General features: G+C 27.8%; 1 protein-coding gene across 1 annotated transcript in view; it reads right to left on the bottom strand.

Annotated features, from left to right (window-relative positions):
• The window catches only part of LOC136079123 (uncharacterized), a 60,466-nt gene that overhangs the window by 31,729 nt on the left and 6,807 nt on the right, over window positions 1-21,930 (bottom strand). The window contains exons 3-6 of the mRNA XM_065794840.1: window positions 16,570-16,695; window positions 12,545-12,685; window positions 5,164-5,279; window positions 4,775-4,832 (exon numbers count right to left, since the gene is read on the bottom strand). Coding sequence (XP_065650912.1) covers window positions 4,775-4,832; window positions 5,164-5,279; window positions 12,545-12,685; window positions 16,570-16,695 — 441 coding nt within the window. The remainder of the gene's footprint in view (window positions 1-4,774; window positions 4,833-5,163; window positions 5,280-12,544; window positions 12,686-16,569; window positions 16,696-21,930) is intronic.

Here is a 21,930-nt window from a genome sequence, read left to right on the forward strand (position 1 = left end):
TATTCTAATAGGAGACTTTAATATACAACCTTCAGAAAAAAAAATGAAGGAATTCCTTCAACTTTATCAATGTATTAATTTAATTAAAAAACCGACTTGTTTTAAATCGGTCAATAACTCTTCCTGTAATAACTAGTTCCAACATTCAAATACCTTTGGTACGGGTGTGAGTGATCATCACCATTTAATATACACCATGCTAAGATCCACTTTTTTTATTTATAGATCGTTCAAAAATTTCTCAAGTGAGATTTTTGAAAAAATACTTCGTTTCAACTTAAAATCTTGTTATGATATTAGTACTTTTAATGAGATATTCACCAATTTGCTTAATATTCATGCCCCTCTTAAATCAAAAATCCTAAGAGGTAACAATAAACCTTTTATAAATAAAGACTTACGAAAAGCAATTATGCTCCGCTCTTCATTATATTAAAAATTTTTAGTTGATAAATCAGATTTTTCAGCTCTATTGTACAAAAAACAATGGAATTTGGTGGTTAAGCTTAACCGAAAAAATAAGAAGAAGTACTTTGAGCAAATCAATACACTTTCGACTTTAAATACTTCTCTCTGGAAGCTTACTAAGCCTTTCTTTTTGGACAAATCTACAAATTGTAACGAGCGTATCACTTTGACTGAAAACGGCAACATTATCTCAGACAGTTCTCTGTTGACTAATATTTTTAATAAATATTTCATAAATGTTGCATTGCCAACAAGTATTGCCGACCATATTAAATGGTCTTTTTCTCCTTGCACTTCAGACCCAGTTGAGTCAGCTATAAAAAAGTATGTTGACCATCCTAGTAAAAGAAACATTAAAAATAAAATCAAAATGAATGCACATAATTTCAAGTTTCATTGTATTAAACCTGATGATATTACAAAAATTATAGGTTCTATGAAAGAAAAGAAAAAAACAAGTGGTGAAATACCAACTTTTATGTTAAAATCTTATTTAATATACTTTAGGGATAGTCTTACAGATTGTATCAATAATAGCATCTTAGATGGGACATTCCCGTCATTTCTAAAAACGGCGGATGTTTTACCGTGTCTTAAAAAAAATGACCCAACAGATAAAGCTAACTATCGCCCTATAAGTATCCTACCCGCTCTCTCCAAAGTTTTTGAAATGATCGTTTATGAACAGATTTTGTTATTTATAGAGCCAAAATTTGACAAACTTTTGTGTGGTTTTCCTAGAGGTTATAGTACTCAGCATACATTTATTTTTTTACTTAATAAGTGGCATGAATGCATTAACAATGGAGGTATTGTTGGAACATTATTAATGGATCTATCTAAAGCGTATGATTTCATTCCGCATGACCTACTTATTGCTAAATTAGAGGCGTATGGTTTCTCTAAAGAAACCATACGCCTGAAAAAAGAAAGTCTTAAATTTCTTATATCGTATATTAGTGGTCGTAAACAAAGGGTAAGGATAGGACCTTGTGTTTCTAATTGGGTTGATATTTTGTCGGGAGTGCCTCAAGGTTCCATTCTTGGCCCCATCCTCTTTATCATCTTTATAAATAATATATTCTTCTTCATTAAAGATAATGAAATGTGCAAATTTGTAGATGATAATAAGCTGTATGCCTGTGATTACAGCTTAGAAAAGGTTATCTTTCGATTGCAAAAAGAAGCAACTAATACCATTGCCTAGTTTAAGTTTTACTAGATGGTTGCCAACCCTTATAAATTCCAATTACTTTTAGTTGGTTTAAAAAACACAAAAAATCAGTACCTAAAAATAGGTAATATAACTGTTTTTGCCTCTGATAGGGTGAAACTACTTGGTGTTACAATTGATAAGAATCTAAATTTTGGAGAACACATTAAATACTTATGCAGTAAAGCTAATGGTAAATGTTTTGCTCTTTTACGCATAAGAATTTCTTTATCCCTTAATAAAGCTACATTGTTGTTTAACGCCTTCATAATGTCAAATTTTTCTTATTGTCCCCTAATATGGATGTTTTGTTCTAAATACTATGAAAACCTTATAAATAAAATTCATAAAAAAGCTTTTTGTATTGTCCATAAAAGGTTTGACTTATCTCTTGATGAATTGTTAAGTTTTGATAATAGTCCGAGGATCCACTTAAGAAATTTGCGCTTTCTTATGATAGAAATTTTTAAATCAATTAATTGTCTAAATCCACAATTTATGAAGGATTTATTCAATACAAAACACCTTCCTTTTAAACTACGTTGTAGCAAAAAAACGATTTTATCTTCAAATGGGTCCAAATATAAGGATACATGTTGAACTATATTTAGAGCCATCTCGTTATGGAACACTCTAGATAACAAGACCATGTCCTCTAAAAGTTCTGAGGTGTTCAAAACACATTAAAAATTGGTATGCAAAAAAAGGTTATTGTAAAATCTGTCGTTTTTAATTACTATTTTTATTTATCCTGACATTATAATACAATATTTACTCATTTTTCTGTAATGAAACGATTGTAATTTGAGTTTGAATTTGAATATTTTTAATGTTATTTTTAACGATTTTCATGTGAGTGTGTATTGTCTATAATTGTTAAATGTGTTGATTTTAATTAGTTTATTCTTGTTAAAACTATTGTAACCATCAACAAAAAATAAAGTTTTTAAATTAAATTAAATTAAAAACCCAAAGAAAAAATTTTATTTTGCTTGAGTAAGTAACAGAGTTAGATTGGTGTAGTTTTGAATGCGATTAGCGTCTTTGTGTAAATGTCATAAGAGATTTAGTTCTTGTAAGGTTTATAGAGCTGGCATATCCATAAGTAACAACAATAACAATAATAATATAAGTAAAACACAATAAAAGAGTTAATGAAAAAACTAATATATATCGTTCACTATAGCGTAAACCTTTAAAGCGGTGGGAAACAATGCCATAGCTTTTACTATGAGCAATAAATAAAACAGTCAGTAAATGACTCTGAACTCATTTTATAAAATGTAAGTTGATTGTACAAAGTTGAAGTTATAGATTTAGATCAAGCATAACATCTGCTATAGTCAAATATCTTTCTTTAGCTTGGGCATCTTTTGTAACTGATGCAAAGACATGTTTTTTTAAATCTTTATTGAAATCTTGGTTCTCAACAATGATTTCTTTTGAGCCTTTAATTTACATGTAAACTACAACTTTTTAATTCAATTCAAATTATCTATTATACCCACTGTACAATAAACTTTGATATTAGCTTCTAAGACAAAAACCTGTTGGGTTAAATATAAACATAATAAATGTAGTAAGAAGATATAACAAACAAATATAATCAAATACACATTTAGCACATAAAAGCTGCCATATTACCTTGCTACATTATATAATAATATTTCAAACCTCTTCTTAATATTTATATAAATATTATATATTTAAGGCCGCATTTTAAAAACTCCATGCAACATTTATAATGATATCAAATCTTAACAGTCTCATCGTTGCATGTTTTTTTCTACATGTACTTGAATTTTTACTGCTCAAGCAAGCTATTAAAAACAGCTACATTAATCTAAACTTTATTTTGTTTTTTTTTACTATTAAGTCATGCTTGTGTTTGTAAAGTCTTTTTCTCAAACATTGAAACTTCAGAATTCTTTTTTAATTTTATGTTTTCACGACGCATACAATTTACAGTCTTGTAAGACCTCAGTTTAACCTTGTTGGTAGAGAACTTGTTATTTTAAAAATGCCAATTTTATATATTGTGTAACGCAAAATACAAAACAAGTTTTAGATTTAGAAATTATACATAAATGTCTAATTTACGTAAATTTAGCTTATTATTTAAGAATATTTTTTATTGACATTTTATGTTAATGAAAAATATTATTTTTGTGTAACCTTATATTGCAACGTTACATTGCAATCTTATAAAAAAATAAATTTTATAAAATTTTTTTGTATTACTTTATATTGTAATGCTATATAAAAATAATTTTTAACAACTACATTACTTTAATTTTACATAAATTAAATAATTTTGTATTTATAAAATCTCTGTTATGCCTATTTAAATAAATATTTATACATTTTAAACTCCGAGTGTAATTTTATTAAACGGCACTAGTTTTCCAGGCTGACAACATGCAAATATTTACTTATCTTGTTTTTTTTATTACTTATTAAGCAACAAATAATTTATAAAGAAAAATGTAATCAATTACGAATTCTGTTCATATAAGTAATACTTATAAAGTTATAGCTAATTAATAATTAATGAACTAGCTAATTCAAGTGTATTTTATTTATAAAAAAAACCTTGTTTTACATTGACTATTATAGGAATTCTTTCTCATTAATTAATTATTTTAAACACTTAGATAATACAATATATAAATAGAATAAGCCATAAGAAGCTACCAAAAACTGTTTAATAGACTTATTTCTTATAGCTAAATCTTAAAACTGTTAATTAAAGTCATGATAAATAATTTACAGCCAACAACAAAAACAGCGACATTTAGTAAAATTGTTGTTTATTATTTTGCTAAAATGTTAGTAGTAGAAAATGAAATGCTAATTTATTTTTTATCTAATTATGTCAAGTAATTTTATTGTAAAATGGTTTAAGGATTCTTTTCTAATTATTTCTTATAGTACAAATAGTTTTTAAAGATATTTAATTATTGGAAATATTAAAATGAGCAGTATCTGGATTGTTAAAATTACACAATGTATACCAAAATATAAAAATGTGCAGAACTTTATTATAACATTTTATTTGTACATTGTATTTTTAACACTTTTAAAAGTTATTACCTTGATAAATGCATAGATCATCAAACCTCATGAATTTACCAGATGCGCTCAAAGTGAACTACATAATTATTTAAAAAAATATAAGTTATTTAATTTTTATTGTTATTTATTATAAACATTATTATTAGTTATTAAATTAGTTATTAAGTTTTTTAAATATTATTAGAACTGATTTAGAAATAAAAAAGTTTGAAAAGTAAATAATGAAATTGACTAATGATAGTAAAGGTCATCATTTTTGTCATTGCTTTTATAATATATAGTTTGATGATAAAACTAAATAGTAAACGGTAAACAAAATTAAATATCATAAAATATAAATATGAAATGAAAAACTAGTTGAATCCATATAGAGTTAATACTCAAAATTAGAGCATTAAAAATCTTACATTAATTTCAGATTCAGTAAAAGTATATCTTTTATTAAATACATTCCAGGTGGAGGTACTATTTCTGTATAAATAAGGATCACTTTCACCATTTAAGTAATAAGTCACGTTTGAAGCTAAAAAAAAAATATTTTAGATACTTATATATATCAAGAGCCTGTAATGCACAACGTAAAAAAAATGTTTGCAAATCATTAAGAATTCTTATTTAATGAGTAATCACATATATCACAAGCCTTATCAGCAATTATGCTATTGAGAAGTATGTACTAAAACGGACAAAGCGTTCAATGGTGAGTTTGTTATTGAAAAAACTAGTTTTTTCAATAACAATCTCACTAAAATAATAAAAGCATTTTTGTTTGCACATTGCCTGGAAGAAGTGCATATCTGAAAGAGACCTTCTAAGTACATCTTTAGATTCAACATTACAAAATCCTAAACCACCTATTCTTCTTAGCAAATTTAAAAAACTTGGTTAATAAATGCACTACAAACTTGATTTATAGAAAATGCTATCCTGATTTGTATAGAAACGAGTTGAGAGTTAAAAATGCAATGCTATTAGTAACATAACAACAAAACCTTTCTTTGTTAGAGACAACAATAGTTATTTTAAAAGCTAAGGTGAAAGTTGGATCAGATCATATTGTTGTCGTTACATAAGCAACTAAAACGAGTTTTGGAGAGGACGTTTTTTTAAAAAACTTAAAATATCAAGGTCTTATAACTTAAAGTCTTTTTTTCACCTTGTAAAGTTTTTGACGTAGAGCTTTTTTTTATAGTTTTGGAAAATTTTTTTACAAAAAAAGCGCACCCAACCCTCAATAACAAGAGGATAAGGGTTTCCATGGGTATTTTTTATTTACTGGTATAAAAAGTTTTTTATGTCAACATTTTTATGAGTTACTAAAACCCTTTTCAGTCTGTATTTTTTACAAAAAGGGAACATAATGCGCCTGGTCTAGAGGCAACAAACTTTTACCGTTACAGGCAGAAGGAACGTTTTATTTTGCCGCTGGTGATTAGGCGGCAGTGCATCAATGATAAATGTGTTTACTCCTACACGTGATATAGTCGTCCAAATTCCGTCTTCTAAGTAGCATTTTGCCCTGTAAAACAATACGGGATTTTTTCAAAGTCTTTTCGCTAAGCTTGGTGTTAAGAGCATCGCCTTACCTTTGTAGTGCTGCTGCATATTATAAGTCAGATAGCTGTAATTATTTCTATTCGGACGGTCCGATAATAAAAGGCACACTTCCACACTAAGCTACATTTAAAGCTCATAAAGGGATTGAGTTATGACCATCAACGAGGTCTTAAACATCATCTATCCAGACGTAGCGATTTCAATGTGATAAGTTCTCCAAGTTCTCGCCGCTTTAGCGAGACTGCGTTGGTATACGTAGCAGCTGTTCACTTCAAAGTGGCTAAAAATACAATCCATTTTTTTGTTTACCCCGGCATAATCTTTTAAGTAAGTTACATTAGCAAGATATTTTGCTTAGAAGCCTCTAAGTCTTTATTGTCGGATAAAGACGAGCGACACAATAAACTCTAACCTGGCAGAGAACTTCGAAATATTATTCTTATATTTTCCGTATTATAGCTGTTTACTTTTTTGATTTATTCACGGTGGCAGCTTGCAAATTGACAATGATGATTCACCATTTCATAGTTTTATTTGATGCAAGGTAGATTGTTATCTTTTTTATCAGTTCCCCAGTCAAGTACTAATGGTTTATACCATACGGCACAGTTGTATTTTTGCTAATACAGTGTAGATAAAAATCTCTTTGGCGTAATGTATTTGTCTTCTTTCCCACGATTATGCTTTGCATATTCGTCTTCTGCTCGAAGGCAGTTGATACGAGTTTTACAAGAGAACGAGCAATATCGGAACCCTGTTGACCCTTGAATTAATATTATATCGAGTGAAGTACATCAACTTATGGCGGTTTGCATTCATCGGAGGTTGGCTATATGGCTTCCCAAAAAATGTATAAAATAAAAAAATTTTCGTCAAGGAAGGATATATCGTACTATGGACAGTTTTATAATAAGGTCGCCTAAGGTAGCGTTTTGCAGCTGCAAAAGTAACTTTTCGCTGACCGTCTGGAGCAATTAAAGTGAGATTTTTTTTTCAACAAATGAAACACTGTAAGTATTTAACGATGTAATTTTTTGACCGCCTTGGCTATAACAGCCATCAAATCCGTAAAAATTTTGTGAGACTGCGTATATATCAATATCGGTTTTACAATTAATTGAATGAAATTGCTGCTTTTTGGTTGTATCTAGTATTTGTTTTACCAAGATTTTCAAAACTAAATTTTTTTAATTTAAAGTCTTGTATTATAAACGCTACGAGCTTTTGAGCTTTGAGTATAATAAAGGCTAAAAGCTTTTGTATTATAAAAGCCAGGAGCTTTTGAGCGTAGTTCATCGCAAGGTTTCATCATTCTCTTTAATTATAACTGATTTTTAACGCGTTTATTAACGCAAATAAAGATGCATTGCGGAAAAAAAAATGCCAAAGGCTTGCTTTTGTGATAGGTAACAGCTGGTCTGGATCGCCGGCCATGCTATAAGTGTTTTTATTACAGTTTTTATTCATAAAAACACAGATCTGATTTGGTTGAAAGAGTATAGATAAAGTTCTTCAAAGTGTAAATTTGTATTACATTTGTGTTACATTTGTGTTACATTTGTGTTACATTTGTGTTACATTTGTGTTACATTTGTGTTACATTTGTGTTACATTTGTGTTACATTTGTGTTACATTTGTGTTACATTTGTGTTACATTTGTGTTACATTTGTGTTACATTTGTGTTACATTTGAGCTACATTTTTGCAACATTTGTGTTACCATTTTAAGTTTATATGTTTTTTAAAGCTTCTTCTATTTTTGGTATCAACTGCGAGTCTGCCGCAAAGTTTATAAATAATGACAGATTTAAAACCATGATTAAATTATTTACTAACAAGGCCGTTTTACTGGCAAACAATAACAGTTAAATTTTCTTATTCTGTGAGTTCAGTCCATCTTTGAGCAAAAAAGGTTTTACCAGATCTAGGTACATGTGCCTCGAAAGCTAATTGTCCTTGAACAACGTGATTTGAATTAAAATCCAAAAATATGTTGGTAATATCGTTGCTTTATTCAACAAATCACGTTGGCATTAAGGCGTCTACCTTAGCCCAGTTAACTTTATCAGTGGCTTCTTCATTGGAAAGTGTTATTCTTTTACATATTGGTATGGAAATGGCTTTTAATTCAAGTGGAGTGTTATAAAAGTTTATAGGTTTCAATTCAGATAAAGGTTTTTCTGTATTTTTTAAACAGCTACTATATTCCAGCCTGAAAGTCTCTTAAAAAAACTTAAATTCATGCTTGATCTCCATGTACGGCGCAAACGTAGACATCTTCAGTTTTGATTACATTAGCATCTCCCCCAAAAGCCTTAATATTCATATGAAGCCGTAGTCTCATTTCGTTGGCCACAAGTTGACCAATAGATAAGTATCCCTCATTTAAATGTTTTACATTTAGATAAACAGCAAAAGATTCCAGTATTAATTTCTATAAGAAGCCACCGTTTGCTTTGGCTTCAGTCTCATCATTGAATCAGGCGGCAAATCGTCTTTTATTGCATATAAAAGTCAGTAAACTATGTTAGCAATATCTTTTCCTAACTTCTTCGAACACTCTTTGTCAAGTTAAAGATTGCGTAGCAAAAATATTTGCTTCTATAAGTTTGCAAAAATTGGCGACTCCAATTATGTTTATATTGGTACCGCAACTATGTGCGTAGGTGATTTATACGTACTAGTGAAATGCGTAAAAGATTTCTATGTTATTTTTCTATTTAGAAACATTAGTGTTAGATACAACAACAAAAATTATTCAGTAAGTTGAGATTTATTTTGATACCATTATAAAGTCTAATTTTGTCGAAAAATGTAAACATGGTATTTGATTTATTTCATTAAGGAAGATCGCGTATGTGCACGAAACATCAAGTTCAACGCATGGAGTTTCTTTTTCAACTACTTTATCTAAAAGACAATCTCTTGGTCCGAAGCATTACGCTTTAATAGCTTCAACAATGCTTTTAGATTAAACACTTAAAATTTAGTTAAAACTAGATCAAGGCGAAGCTTAATACTTGAACAACTTAACTACCTTCAGTTCTAAGACAAACTGTGAACGAATCAATTTTACCTTCATCTAGTTTAGTATATCATGATTTACGACGGGAGGCCCATATATCTTTGGAAAGATGTCTCCAAATTAATCCTCCTGGATAATTTTCGAGGATTAACTTACCCGTAAATTAATCCTGGAAACGCCAGATTAACTTACGTAACGCCAGGTTAACTTACCGCGTGAATTAATAGCTTGGATTGCAAGACGCAATCGGGCAAACCATGCTTTTCATTCATTTATACTAACTTCTGCCGGCACTCCTTCAACGAGTGTATTTCACTTTTCTCACTTTGTAGATTATTTTAGTTCAAATTTTGAACTAAAATAATCTACAAAGTGAGAAAAGTGAACAAGAACAGTTTATGTAAATATCTATATAATAACAAGATTTTTAAATATTGATTTAAAAGAAATATTTTCTCAGTATAAATAAATAAGGTGTATTTCGGAATTAACTTTTTATACAAATAGTGGCCACGAGAAGATATTTATGTTGACATTTTGTACGAGAGTTTATATATATATATATATATATATATATATATATATATATATATATATATATATGTAAATATATATATATATATATATATATATATATATATATATATATATATATATATATATACATATATATATAAATTTAAAACATCAGAGAATACGAATTCTCTCAATGCTAAATAATTTGTTTGAAGTTTTCAATATTTGTTTTTCTATATTTTTTTTTGTTTTTGGTCAGTTTTGCTTCTTTGATTGTGTATACTTTCAAAAAAAAATTTTTATTATTATATAATATTTTTTTCTTATTGTCATCTTTTCTTACTTTCTTCTTAATAGTGATGTAAACTTTCCTGTAAAATTTGATTCAAAATTTAGCGGTTAATATAAAATCGGTAAGGGCAAATTTTCTTTAAAAAAAAGTTTTTGTTTTAAAAATTACAAAAATTTGAAAAAAAATGTCAAAGGTTACCAGGCGGTTAACCTTCATGGTAATTTATTTGGTAAATTTTACCTCCGCAACACTACTACTTAAATAAATGTTTTAAATCGTTGTTGGTTGCTGCTTTATATTAGTTTGTAATTGCTTATAACTGTCTAACTTTATATATCTAGCTGTTTTTTTTTTGCTTTTGTTTTTTTCAACTTCAATTCACTTTCTCTAGGCCATAAAACCGTTTACAGTCGAGGAGGCTACTTTAACTGTGGTTACAAGTTTTTCTCAACTCTATAGCTCTAAAACACGAGCCATGACGAGCAAGGCCGCTACGCAGAGAAACAAGTTGAGCGCGGTACTACCAGGGACGTTGTGGGCATCGAACTCGGAACTTCTCGCTTATTAGGCAAGCGCTCTGCTACTATACCACTACCGCATTTATCAAAAATAGTGACTAATTTATTTATTTACACTTATGCCATTGAAAAAAAATTACTGTCGTAACTTATAAAAAATAATTACATGACCGGGGCAAGAAGAAGACAAACTTCTTATCACCAAACTTATTGTCATTTTTTTGTTGATATTGCAATAATTTTTATTATTTGTAACGCTTTTTTATTATTAATAATGTTGTGATTCTTATGTTTATTATCATAAAAATTATTTTTATCATTATAACCCTTATTAATTTAATCAATGTCATTAAATGTTTGTTAGTAATAATACTATTTGTAAACAACCTTGAAATGTAAACACCAACTTTTTTGGAAACGTATTGGTTTATTGATTCCAGTTTTATTGTTATGAAAATAATAGACAAAACGTAAACGAGTTTTTGATTTTTTGGAAATATCTTTTTAATTTTGATTTGTTAATAAAAGAAACAGAGAAAGTTAGAAAAGCTATTGATAATAAAAACTTTGCGTGAGTTAGGCTTTTAGTATAGTATATAATTTTTATAACCTTTAATATTATTTTTCAACTGCTATTATCATTATTACTATTTTTACTATTCCTTCTTGTATTAAAATCATCAATAAAATCTTCATCAATGTACCATCAATATAATCTTTATCAATATATCATCAATATAATCTTCATCAATATACCATCAATATAATCTTCATCAATATTCCATCAATATAATCTTCATCAATATACCATCAATATAATCTTCATCAATATACCATCAATGAAATCTTCATTTTTATATTATTAAATTGAGAATTGTGTTTACTAAATATTAGTAGCTATTACTATTTGTAAATATCCTTGACGTAACAACCTTTTTTTTTTTGAAGTAAATTAATTTGATTTTGATTTGATTTGATATATATTTTAGCTAAAAACCATTGATCGATTTTAACAGTTTTTTATTTATAACAGTTCAAATGTATAAGATGTTTTTCCAGTTTTATTACATAATAAAATAATAACGATGTTAAGAAAATTGTTAAATATTCTTAACGTAACCTTTAGAATTTACCCTTAGTATATATGTGTATTTATGTAACTCCCATTATACGTACGAGTGAAATGCGTAAAAGATTTCTATGTTATTTTTCTATTTAGAAACATTAGTGTTAGATAAAACAAAAAAAATTATTCAGTAAGTTGAGAGTCGATCATTTAAAGAAAGCTCATACGAGAAAACCTTAACAATTATTTTGTTACATTTTTGTATGCTTACATACATCATAAACAAACACAAAGTAATTAAACTCCAGGGTGTTACACCAAAGTTTGCATTTGTAAAATATTGTTTTCTGTAGCTAACATTAGTGTAAAAAAGGTTTTTAGAATGACTATTAAAACGTTAAAGCATCTCATTTAGACATAGTAAAAGCCATTAAAAATCGTTTTTGTAAGACCCTAATAAACGTTCCAAAAACGTTATTAGATAGAGTTCGGTCACCGTTTAATATTGACGTTCAAAAAACCAGCTATAAACATTTTCACGAGACCTTTGAAAACTTTTGCAAAACTTTCCTGTACCCATTGGGTTGATGAGGTGACGTCGTTGTGCCCGCTGGATTGAGTTATAACCTTAGATCGCAAAATCCTAAGCAATGAAACATTAAGGTTTAATTGTAAACAAAATTTATCTTTAAACAAAAAAAGATTTTAAAGGAAAACCAAAATATTATGATTTCAAATCTCTTATATTAAAAAAATGTTGATATTAAATATTCAGTAAGTTTTTTATAGTTAAATTAAAATTTAAGTGCTTACAAGCTGGTCCATTTAATGTGTTGTGTATGTAATAAGCCATAGATATATATAAATCAAAATTTTTTAAATCAGTAAGTATATTCCTAGCAACCATTATGGTAATGACACCACCACTTCCATAAATATATCCATCACCATTACCTAGTTAGCATTAATTTAGATTTAATCAAAGGTTTCTTTTAATAATTTTAATGCAAGTAGTAAAAAATGAAGAAAAAAAAAAATAAGAGTAAATAAAAGTATAAAAAATTTTTATATTATGTTAATAAGATTATAAGTTATCGATAAAAAGTTTTATATTTAAAATTGGAAAAATTTTAGGAAATCAAAATCTAATATAGCAATAATATGACGTAGAATTTAATTTGATGATTATTAGAGAAATTTTGCACTAAAAATATTTACAGTTAAAAAATGTTTTTTGCCAATTATAAGAAACAATTAATGCGTCACTAATTGTTATTCATTTTTGTGGTACTTAGTAATACCCAATATAACATTTAACATATAAATAACAGCTTTTAGGAAACAGCTGAAAAAACTATATAATCTTTAATCTATACATTAAAAGGGTGAATTCCTAAAATTTGTACAGCAAAAATAGTGGTATTTTCTCTAGCATGATGAATTTATAACTTTTTTTGAAGGATAACTAACAATTTTTTATTAAGAGAATTGCTTTAAAAAATTGCTTGCTAAAACATGAAAATACACAAAAGAAATCCAAAAATATTGTTCTTATTGAATGTAAAGTTTGCGAATGACATTTGTAAGTTGCGATACCATGAAACTGATATAGTTATTTGTAATCAATAGGGCAACAGCATAATTGTAATTCAAAGTCATTAAATTTTGAAAAAAAATGAAACACGTGAAATAGTTTTGTGTTTTAAACATTTGTATGACTTCGTGAGAAGGACTATAATTGTATAAAACTCATGCAAAACAAGCAAGGTCTGACATCATCTATGAAATGCAAAAAAATATAGTTTTAACCATCGTGGTATTTGTATACAAAAAGTAAAAATAAAACAAGATAGAAATTGATAATAATGGCACAAAATTTAAAGTTTGGAAGCTAGGTACATTTAAGTACTTTTTTCGAGCGTTTGGTTCTTACTGTATTTTTACCACTTGCATTTACTAATATGTGTTGTTTTATTCCTTTAAATTATTTAGTTTAATATGAGTCAAAAAAGAAATGCTAAGGCTGAAGAAGAATGCATTAAATGACAAAAAATTTAAACTCCTCTGCAAAAGAATATGTGAAATTTATTCTTATTTTATTTTTATAAAAAAGACAGTCAGAAGTAAAATAAAAACATGAGCAGTTCTTCAATAGAACTCGTGCAAGAACAATAATGTCAACATCTTTTAAAGAGAAAATTTCCACTGACTTACGGAAAATTTCAGTTTTTACAAACTTTGCGGGAAAAAAAAGTCAGACGAATTATCACCCATGTTTCTAAAAGAAGATGATAAGGGGTCTTTTGTTAACAAACCCTTTAATAATTTAAATAAGCATTAAAAAAAATAGATTATTACAAAAATAGCGTTTGTCTTAAACGTTGCTTGGACGAATATTATTTTAATCAATCAACACTTGAAAAAGTGTATTTTAGAGTTAATAGTCAACTAAATAAAAAACTTGCAGAACGAATCAAATGCAATACGCGAAATTTGTAATCTATAATGGAAACTGTTATTTTTTGTGGAAAATAATGTATACCTTGAATGTTATGCATGTTACGCTTGAAAATATAGATAAAGTGGAAGTGTTGATAACTTTCTTTCTCTGCTTATTTTAATGGAAGAATCTAACAATGAATTGTACCAGCATTTGTTAAGTTCAAAATGAAAAATGCTCGATATATTTCAGCAAAGATTCAAAATGAGATTATCTCGGTTTTAGGAAATAAAATGGTACAAACTTTTATAAAGAAAGAAATTAAAGAAGCCAAATATTTTTTTGTCCTTGCAGATGCAATTACTTCTCACTACACAAAGTAAGTATCCTTAGAACTAAGATTTGTTGAATAGAAGCATGAGACACGCGAAGAGTTTGTGACATATGTTGAAAATATCAGGATACGGTGGTGCAGCATCAATTGCAGGTTTTTTATCAGGTGTTTAAGCCCAACTTCTGAGCATTTAACCAAAAGCAATATACATCCATTGCACGAGTCTTAAGGTGATTATTAGGCACGAATCTTAAGATGATTATAAGGATATTAGTCATTCTGCCAAATACCTGAAATAAGAAATGTGTTAGATATTCTGAAGGAGTTAACAAAATAGATGAAAATTGTGCAAAATGAACAGAACATCTTAACTTGGTATATCAAAACAAAAACCAAGTTCACACATTAAATTGACCAAATAATTTTACTGATATTTGTGTTACAAGATGTGTTGGAATAGTTGAAGACAAGCATCTAGCACTTTCTTTTCTGAAATCGTTCGATAGTTTTGAGTTTATTATATCACTAGTTACACCACAGCAATCTATATAGTTTCTTCGTGAGCCTACAGTTAAGTTGCAGGAAAAATGTAGCAATGTTATATATGCCTTTGAGTGTGTTAAAACTGTCAACTCAGAAATAGAAATCTTGATACTAGACGTAAATATGTTGGCTGAACGAATATAACATGCATGCATCAATTCTTGCCGAAAAATCAAATTTAAAGCCAGTAACGCCGCCGTTACGCACTGGCCAACAATCTTATCGAGTAAATCCACCCATTGAAACGTTAGAAGAATATTTCAAACGGTCTCTCATTATTCCATTTATTGATCATATATTATTTGAATTAAAAGCTACGATACATTGTGAAAGTGATCTCTTTAACTCAAATTTTCATGACGAAGAAACAATTACGTAACAAAAAATGTGACTTCAAGGTCCACAAGACAATCAACTCTCAAGCGCTGCTTGTGCTTTTAGAATGTATTAATATGTAATAACAGTTAAAGAATGTTAGACAGATAAATTTCCAAATATTTACACTATATTTTTTTTCCTGGATGTGTTTTTCTAGTCGCTACCGCATAATATGGAAGAACGGGAAGCGTTTTCGGCGCTTTTATTTGTACACAAGAGACTCGTGACTTTCCGAGTTGTGTTTAACGCACTATGATTATAACTTTTATTTAAATGTGACCGTTAAAATGTTTGCAAAATTACATCCGAGAAGAGTAGAATTTGTTTCCTTACTTTTAGACAATAAACAATTGTTGTAAATAGTTTAACACTTCTAATTGAGACCAAATGTTTGTTGTTAGTTAATTTTATTTACCTACATTATATTAAAAACTGCGGCAAGTTTAAAAACACAATGGTTCGCAGTAAAAAATTTGTCATCCTCCTCAAAAAAAGTCTAGTTACGGGCCTGTTAATCAATGAAATATATCTGAGACTACTGTAATTCAATGAAAATGTATTTAATGAAATATTGTTTGTTAAAAGTAGATTGATGCAACTTAATTTAAAAAACGGCTTAATGTGTTTTGTATTTTTGTATACTTTATTCATGAACATTATTTAACACTAAGATGGATAAAATAAGTAACATAAAAATAGTCTTACATAGAGTATACAGGTTACGAGACGAGATAAACCTTTTACTTTTTTCTGAATGCTTTTGTCCATCCATAACACTGTAACTTTATGCAGTTTAATTTGTTTGAGATAAATGTTTTTTTTTTAAGTAACTTCTCTAACGGATATTTAAACAAGAATCTGAGGATTTTATTTCAGTATTTTATTTCAAAGTTAGTTGTTTTTAGTATTTGCTTATAAAAGAATTACTTTATTCGATTTGAGTTTCTGATACAAAACAAAACAAAAAAAATTAAGTCCACTTAAAATACTGTTAAAGATGTATTTGTAAAATTGATTTAAAAATGCGAAAAAAAATTTTGTTGGAATATTGTTAGTATTTATTAAACATGATTTTGAAATCAAAAACAAAGCAAATACCTAAAAAGTAAAAAAAAAAATTAAATATTTAAAAAAAAATCTTACTTGGATTAAAAGAACTGTTTGGCAGAATTGTTGAAACAATATCTATACTTTTAATAAAACCTATAATATATTTGGTACAATCTACTCCATCAAACGAACAAGCCACAATACGATTAAGAAAATTTTCTATAAATAAAATAATATATATATATATATATATATATATATATATATATATATATATATATATATATATATATATATATATATATCAGGCCCGTAGCAACCGGGTGGGCAGCAGGGGCATTTGTACCCCCCTTCCCTATCAATAATTTTTTAAATAAATAGTTTTGAAGAAATTTACTGAAATAATGACTTAAAAACTGTTTCGAGGAAATACTGCCTCTCCCACTACCTCAATATAATTTTTGTTCCCACGGCCTTATATATATATATATATATATATATATATATATATATATATATATATATATATATATATATATATATATATATATATATATATATATACAGTGGCGGCTCGTCAATTGGGGCCAAAGGGGCCCGGCCCCACTTATATTTATTTAAGATAAAATGTTTGATTATATTAATATGTATTTTTATATATGCAAATATGCAATTATTAGCCTAAACTACTTGCAGACAAGTTTTATAAAAATAAATAGTTCTAAGTTAGTTCTAATTTTAAACTATTTTAATTTATAAGTAATACGTTTATTTGCAATTAATTCAAAGTATTGTGGCGTTGTTTTAATTCATTGCCAATATCGGATGGGCCGATTTTTACTGGCCCCATTTATTTTGTTTGTAGTGATATTATTTTTGATGCGCGCGCAGAATTTATTGTGCTTTCAGATGGGACGAAAAAACGCACCGCAGGGCCTGATTGAACTGGCCCGAAAAGAAAAGAACCATAAAAAACATCACGAATTTTAAAAACTTCATACACCATTTTTAATTCTCGATTTTAAGAGTGAAGAATTTAGTTTAGAAGTTTTGTTGACTCAATAAGGTACAGTAATATTAGGAAACTTTATAACATTAAATGTAAACATTTATTTGTAAAAATAATGTAAACACTATACATTAGTTAATATTGGAATTTCACTGTGAATATTAACCGTGTTTATATTGCAATATTAACAGTTTTAGTATTAGTTTCTTAAACTGGATATGTAAATAAAAAATTTACCAAGTAGTCATTAGGAGTATAAATTAACAGGAATAAGAACATGGCAAAAATATGATATTTAAAACAATGTAACAGAAATTACTGGTATAAAGAGATACAGTTAGGTAAAAGAAATTAGTTTTTAATATTTTTCAGAAACTAGATTTTCTAGGACAAGTCATTTTATTCTATAATTATAAACAGGAATAATAAAAATTATAAGATTGGAAATTTTATAGTTTAGAAAATTGATTTTAAAATATCACAGAAAAGTCCTGCATTTCTTTTATTATCAACAATCTTGTACATTTTATAATACTTGTTAGTGAACTACATTTTTCAGACATATATTGTTTTATTTATTTTTAAAGATTTTAAAGCTTCTTTTTTTTTTCTTACAGAGAAAAAAATTGTGGCTCAGCCATATTAATGATGATCTTGATTTGTGTATTGTTTGGCAAGTTTATATGTTGTGACAGGAGAAAGTTTAGTCATTTCTACAAATATAATAAGAGCTACTGCGCTTTTGAAATTCTTGTTCTTTTCTCAATGAGGGATTGCTAAAGTTTATTTCTTCCAAATAGCTTATGTATCATATTCTGTGGCATAATGAATCAGCAATTGAAAATTGTTTACATTGTTTGGTGGCAGTTTAGTCATTCTATCTTTTAAGTTGTCAATTGGATTGACGCTGAACCAGAGCCAATATCAACCATGATAATAAGCATTAAACACAAGTTTTAAAGACTGGATTTTCAAGTAAAGATTAAAATTAGTCAATATTATTATTAGTTCGATACAACAGAGGTACAAACAACAGAAGATATAAAGAACATTTTTTTTCGATCACAAAAACTCTACCACTGGTGGTACTGTTGCATTTCATAATATAGCTTCAATAATTGCTACTTCCAAAAAGGCACTAATTAAAAAAAAAATACAAAGTTTAGATTATTTAAAAATGTTGGACATTTACCATTGCCATCGAAATAAAAAAATCAGAGTATTTTATTGAAATGTTTTTTTTTTTTGGAGGGGGGCGGGGGAATAAAGCTAAAGTCAAAGAACTAAAACTATATAAATATTTATGTATGCTTACAAACAGATATTAAGTTTTTATCTTTAATTACATAAAATTGTTAAAGCATGTAAAGACAATGTAAATAATCTTAAGAAGTTTACTATTATTTATGACTGACATTCTAAATGTTGTATTTAAGAATTATGGATTTAATTAACTAAAATATGTGTTGTATTATGAAAAGATTCTTTAAAAAATTTTTTATGTTGTAAAAGTATCTTTATTGTTTTTGTTGAACCTTTCGTCATCAGAGAGTCAAATGTGTATGTAATGTTACATTCTTTATTATTTTATCGATTATTAATTAAGATTAAGAGTCCTTCTTGACTGAACTACTGTTGATAAAATTTTGAATCATGCCAAGGTCATATTCTAGTTACAATATAGTTTAAAGTTATCTTATTACAATAATTTAGGTTCATTAATAAGATAATTTAACATGAACAAAATTGATAGTTTATTGGCAAAACGTTTCTCGTCATTGGGTCTTCAAGAAAAACTAGAAATCAAAAATCTTGGGGCGTACCAACCAAAAGGTGTTCGAATAACTCAAGTTGATGGTAAAAAAACACGAACATTTTGTGTATCATGGTTTGAAAAAAAATCATGGCTAAGTGTTAGTGATGAAAAAAATTCGTTGTTTTGTTTTTATTGTATTTTGTTTGGTGGCGAGAGCTTGTGGGCAGAAAATGGCTGTAAAGATATAAAACATCTTTCTGAGCAAATACAAAAACACGAATCCAGTAAAACACATATAAGTAATTCGTTGCAGTTTCAAATGCTCGGAAAGACAAACATTTTATCGACAATTGATGCTGGATACAGTCTTAGCATAAAAAAACATAATGAATTAGTTGACAAAAACAGACATACATTATCGAGGGTTATAGATTGTATAAAATTTTGTGGTGTACACGAATGGCCCTCAAGAGGACATGACGAAACTATTGACTCAAATAATCGAGGGGTATTTTTAGATATGGTTTCATACACAGCTACATTGGATAGTGCATTTAGCGATCATCTTAAAGATTCAAAAATAACAAAAAATACTTCGAAAACAAACCAAAATGAGATTCTAGAATATATGTATAAAGTATACATAGAAGAAATTAAACGTGAGATAGATAAAGCAAGATTTGTTTCCTTGCAAGCAGATGAAACAACTGATGTATCTTGTCGTTCTCAGTTCGTCATTATTTTGCGTTATTTAAAAGGTTATCAACCAGTTGAAAGATTTATAGCATTTATTGATGTTCAGGATAGAACTGCTATGGGTCTTACAAATGTATTAAAAGAAGAATTAAATTGTTTTGGTCTGAAGGAAAAATTATTTGCACAGGCTTATGATGGTGCAGCAGTTATGAGCGGATCAAGGAATGGAGTCCAAAGTCTAATGAAAGAAATTTACCCAAATGCCCATTATGTTCACTGCTATGCACACCAATTGAATTTAGTTTTGAAAAAAGTTTGTTCGTCGAATAAGCGAGTAAGAACATTTTTTTCTACTTTAAGTGGATTTGGCGTGTTCTTTACATCCTCGCCAAAACGAAATGATTTACTTCGCGAAATTACTTTTAAACAGATACCAAGAGTTTGCGAAACACGATGGAATTTTCGTTCAAAAATAGTTACTTGCATAAAAGAAAACATAACAATGATTGGGGAATGTTTTGATAAAATTATAAACGATGAAGGATGGGATGATACAAGCGTGTGGCAATCTGTTGTGTTCAAAAAATGTTTGGAAGATTTAGAGTTCAACTTTTTTTTATCTTTTTTTTATTCAATTTTAAAACATGTTGATGTACTTTACAATATATTGCAATCAAGTAACAGCAACACTATTACAATCAAGGAGGCTTTTGAAAAATTTGAGTTATTTATAAATTTTGTGCGAAATAGCATCACTGATAATGTTTCTGGATCGATTCTTAACGATTGCGAAGAAATGCATGAAAACCGAATGAAACGAAACACATCAATCGAACTACTAATAGAAGATGCTAAAGATGCTTGTGATAAAGTTATTTACGAAATTAGCGACAGGTTTAGAAGCATTGAAATATTTAAATCATTTTCAATTTTGGATCCGAAAAATTTCAAATTTAATAGACAACATTATATATATATATGTATATATATATATGTATATATATGTATATATACATATATACATATATATATATATATATACATATATATATATATATATATATATATATATATATATATATATATATATATATATATATATATATATATATATATATATGTATATATATATATATATATATTTAATTTGAGTTTTGACACTGGATGTATCCAGTATATTAGTTTGTTGCAAATTTATCACCAATTTATAAAGGGGATCAGAACTTGAACACAAAACTATGACCTTATTTATATCGTGTGTGATTTGTAAAATATTTGAATAGCTTTTTTGGACACAATTCTGAAATATTTAGTTCAAATAGTCATGTTTCTGAAGAGCAAACTGGTTTCGTTGACGTATAAATCATGCGCAACAAATCTAATTGAGGCAATTGACAGCATTACATACGACTGCACACGGTAAACCGTAATGCATAATATATATTGACTTTGCAAAATCTTTTAATAAACTATAACACAAAAAGTTATTGAAAGAGATTAAAGCATTTGGTATAGCCGGTAAGATGCATAATTGGAAAATTTCATGGAAAATTTCCTTGACAACATTTTGCAATGGTGCAACGATATGCGTATGGTACTTAAGTGCTAAAATACGAAGGATTTGATTTGACGATCAAAATGTTTTTCAAGTACTGGTTACAGCATTTGGTAAGCATTAAAATTGAGTTATTTATGACCTCTAAAATATACAATATGCTTTTTGTTTAATATCATACGTATGTCGTACAACATACGTACGATATTAAACAAAAAGCACTTTATTAAGATAAAGACACCCTTTTTGAAGTTAAGTTATAACATGTGATAACTAAAAATCCAGACAAAGTTTGTGTAAATATAAAAATACAAAGGAAAAATTATAAATAATTGCAATCACTTCTATTTTGTTGCAAATTAAATTCTTTCAATGTATTATTAAGAAATAATTTATTTAGGAATAATTAAAAATGAAAATAAAGCTTATAACGAAGAC

Source organism: Hydra vulgaris, chromosome 04, assembly GCF_038396675.1.
Source record: "Hydra vulgaris chromosome 04, alternate assembly HydraT2T_AEP".
In the NCBI taxonomy this organism is placed as follows: domain Eukaryota; kingdom Metazoa; phylum Cnidaria; class Hydrozoa; order Anthoathecata; family Hydridae; genus Hydra; species Hydra vulgaris.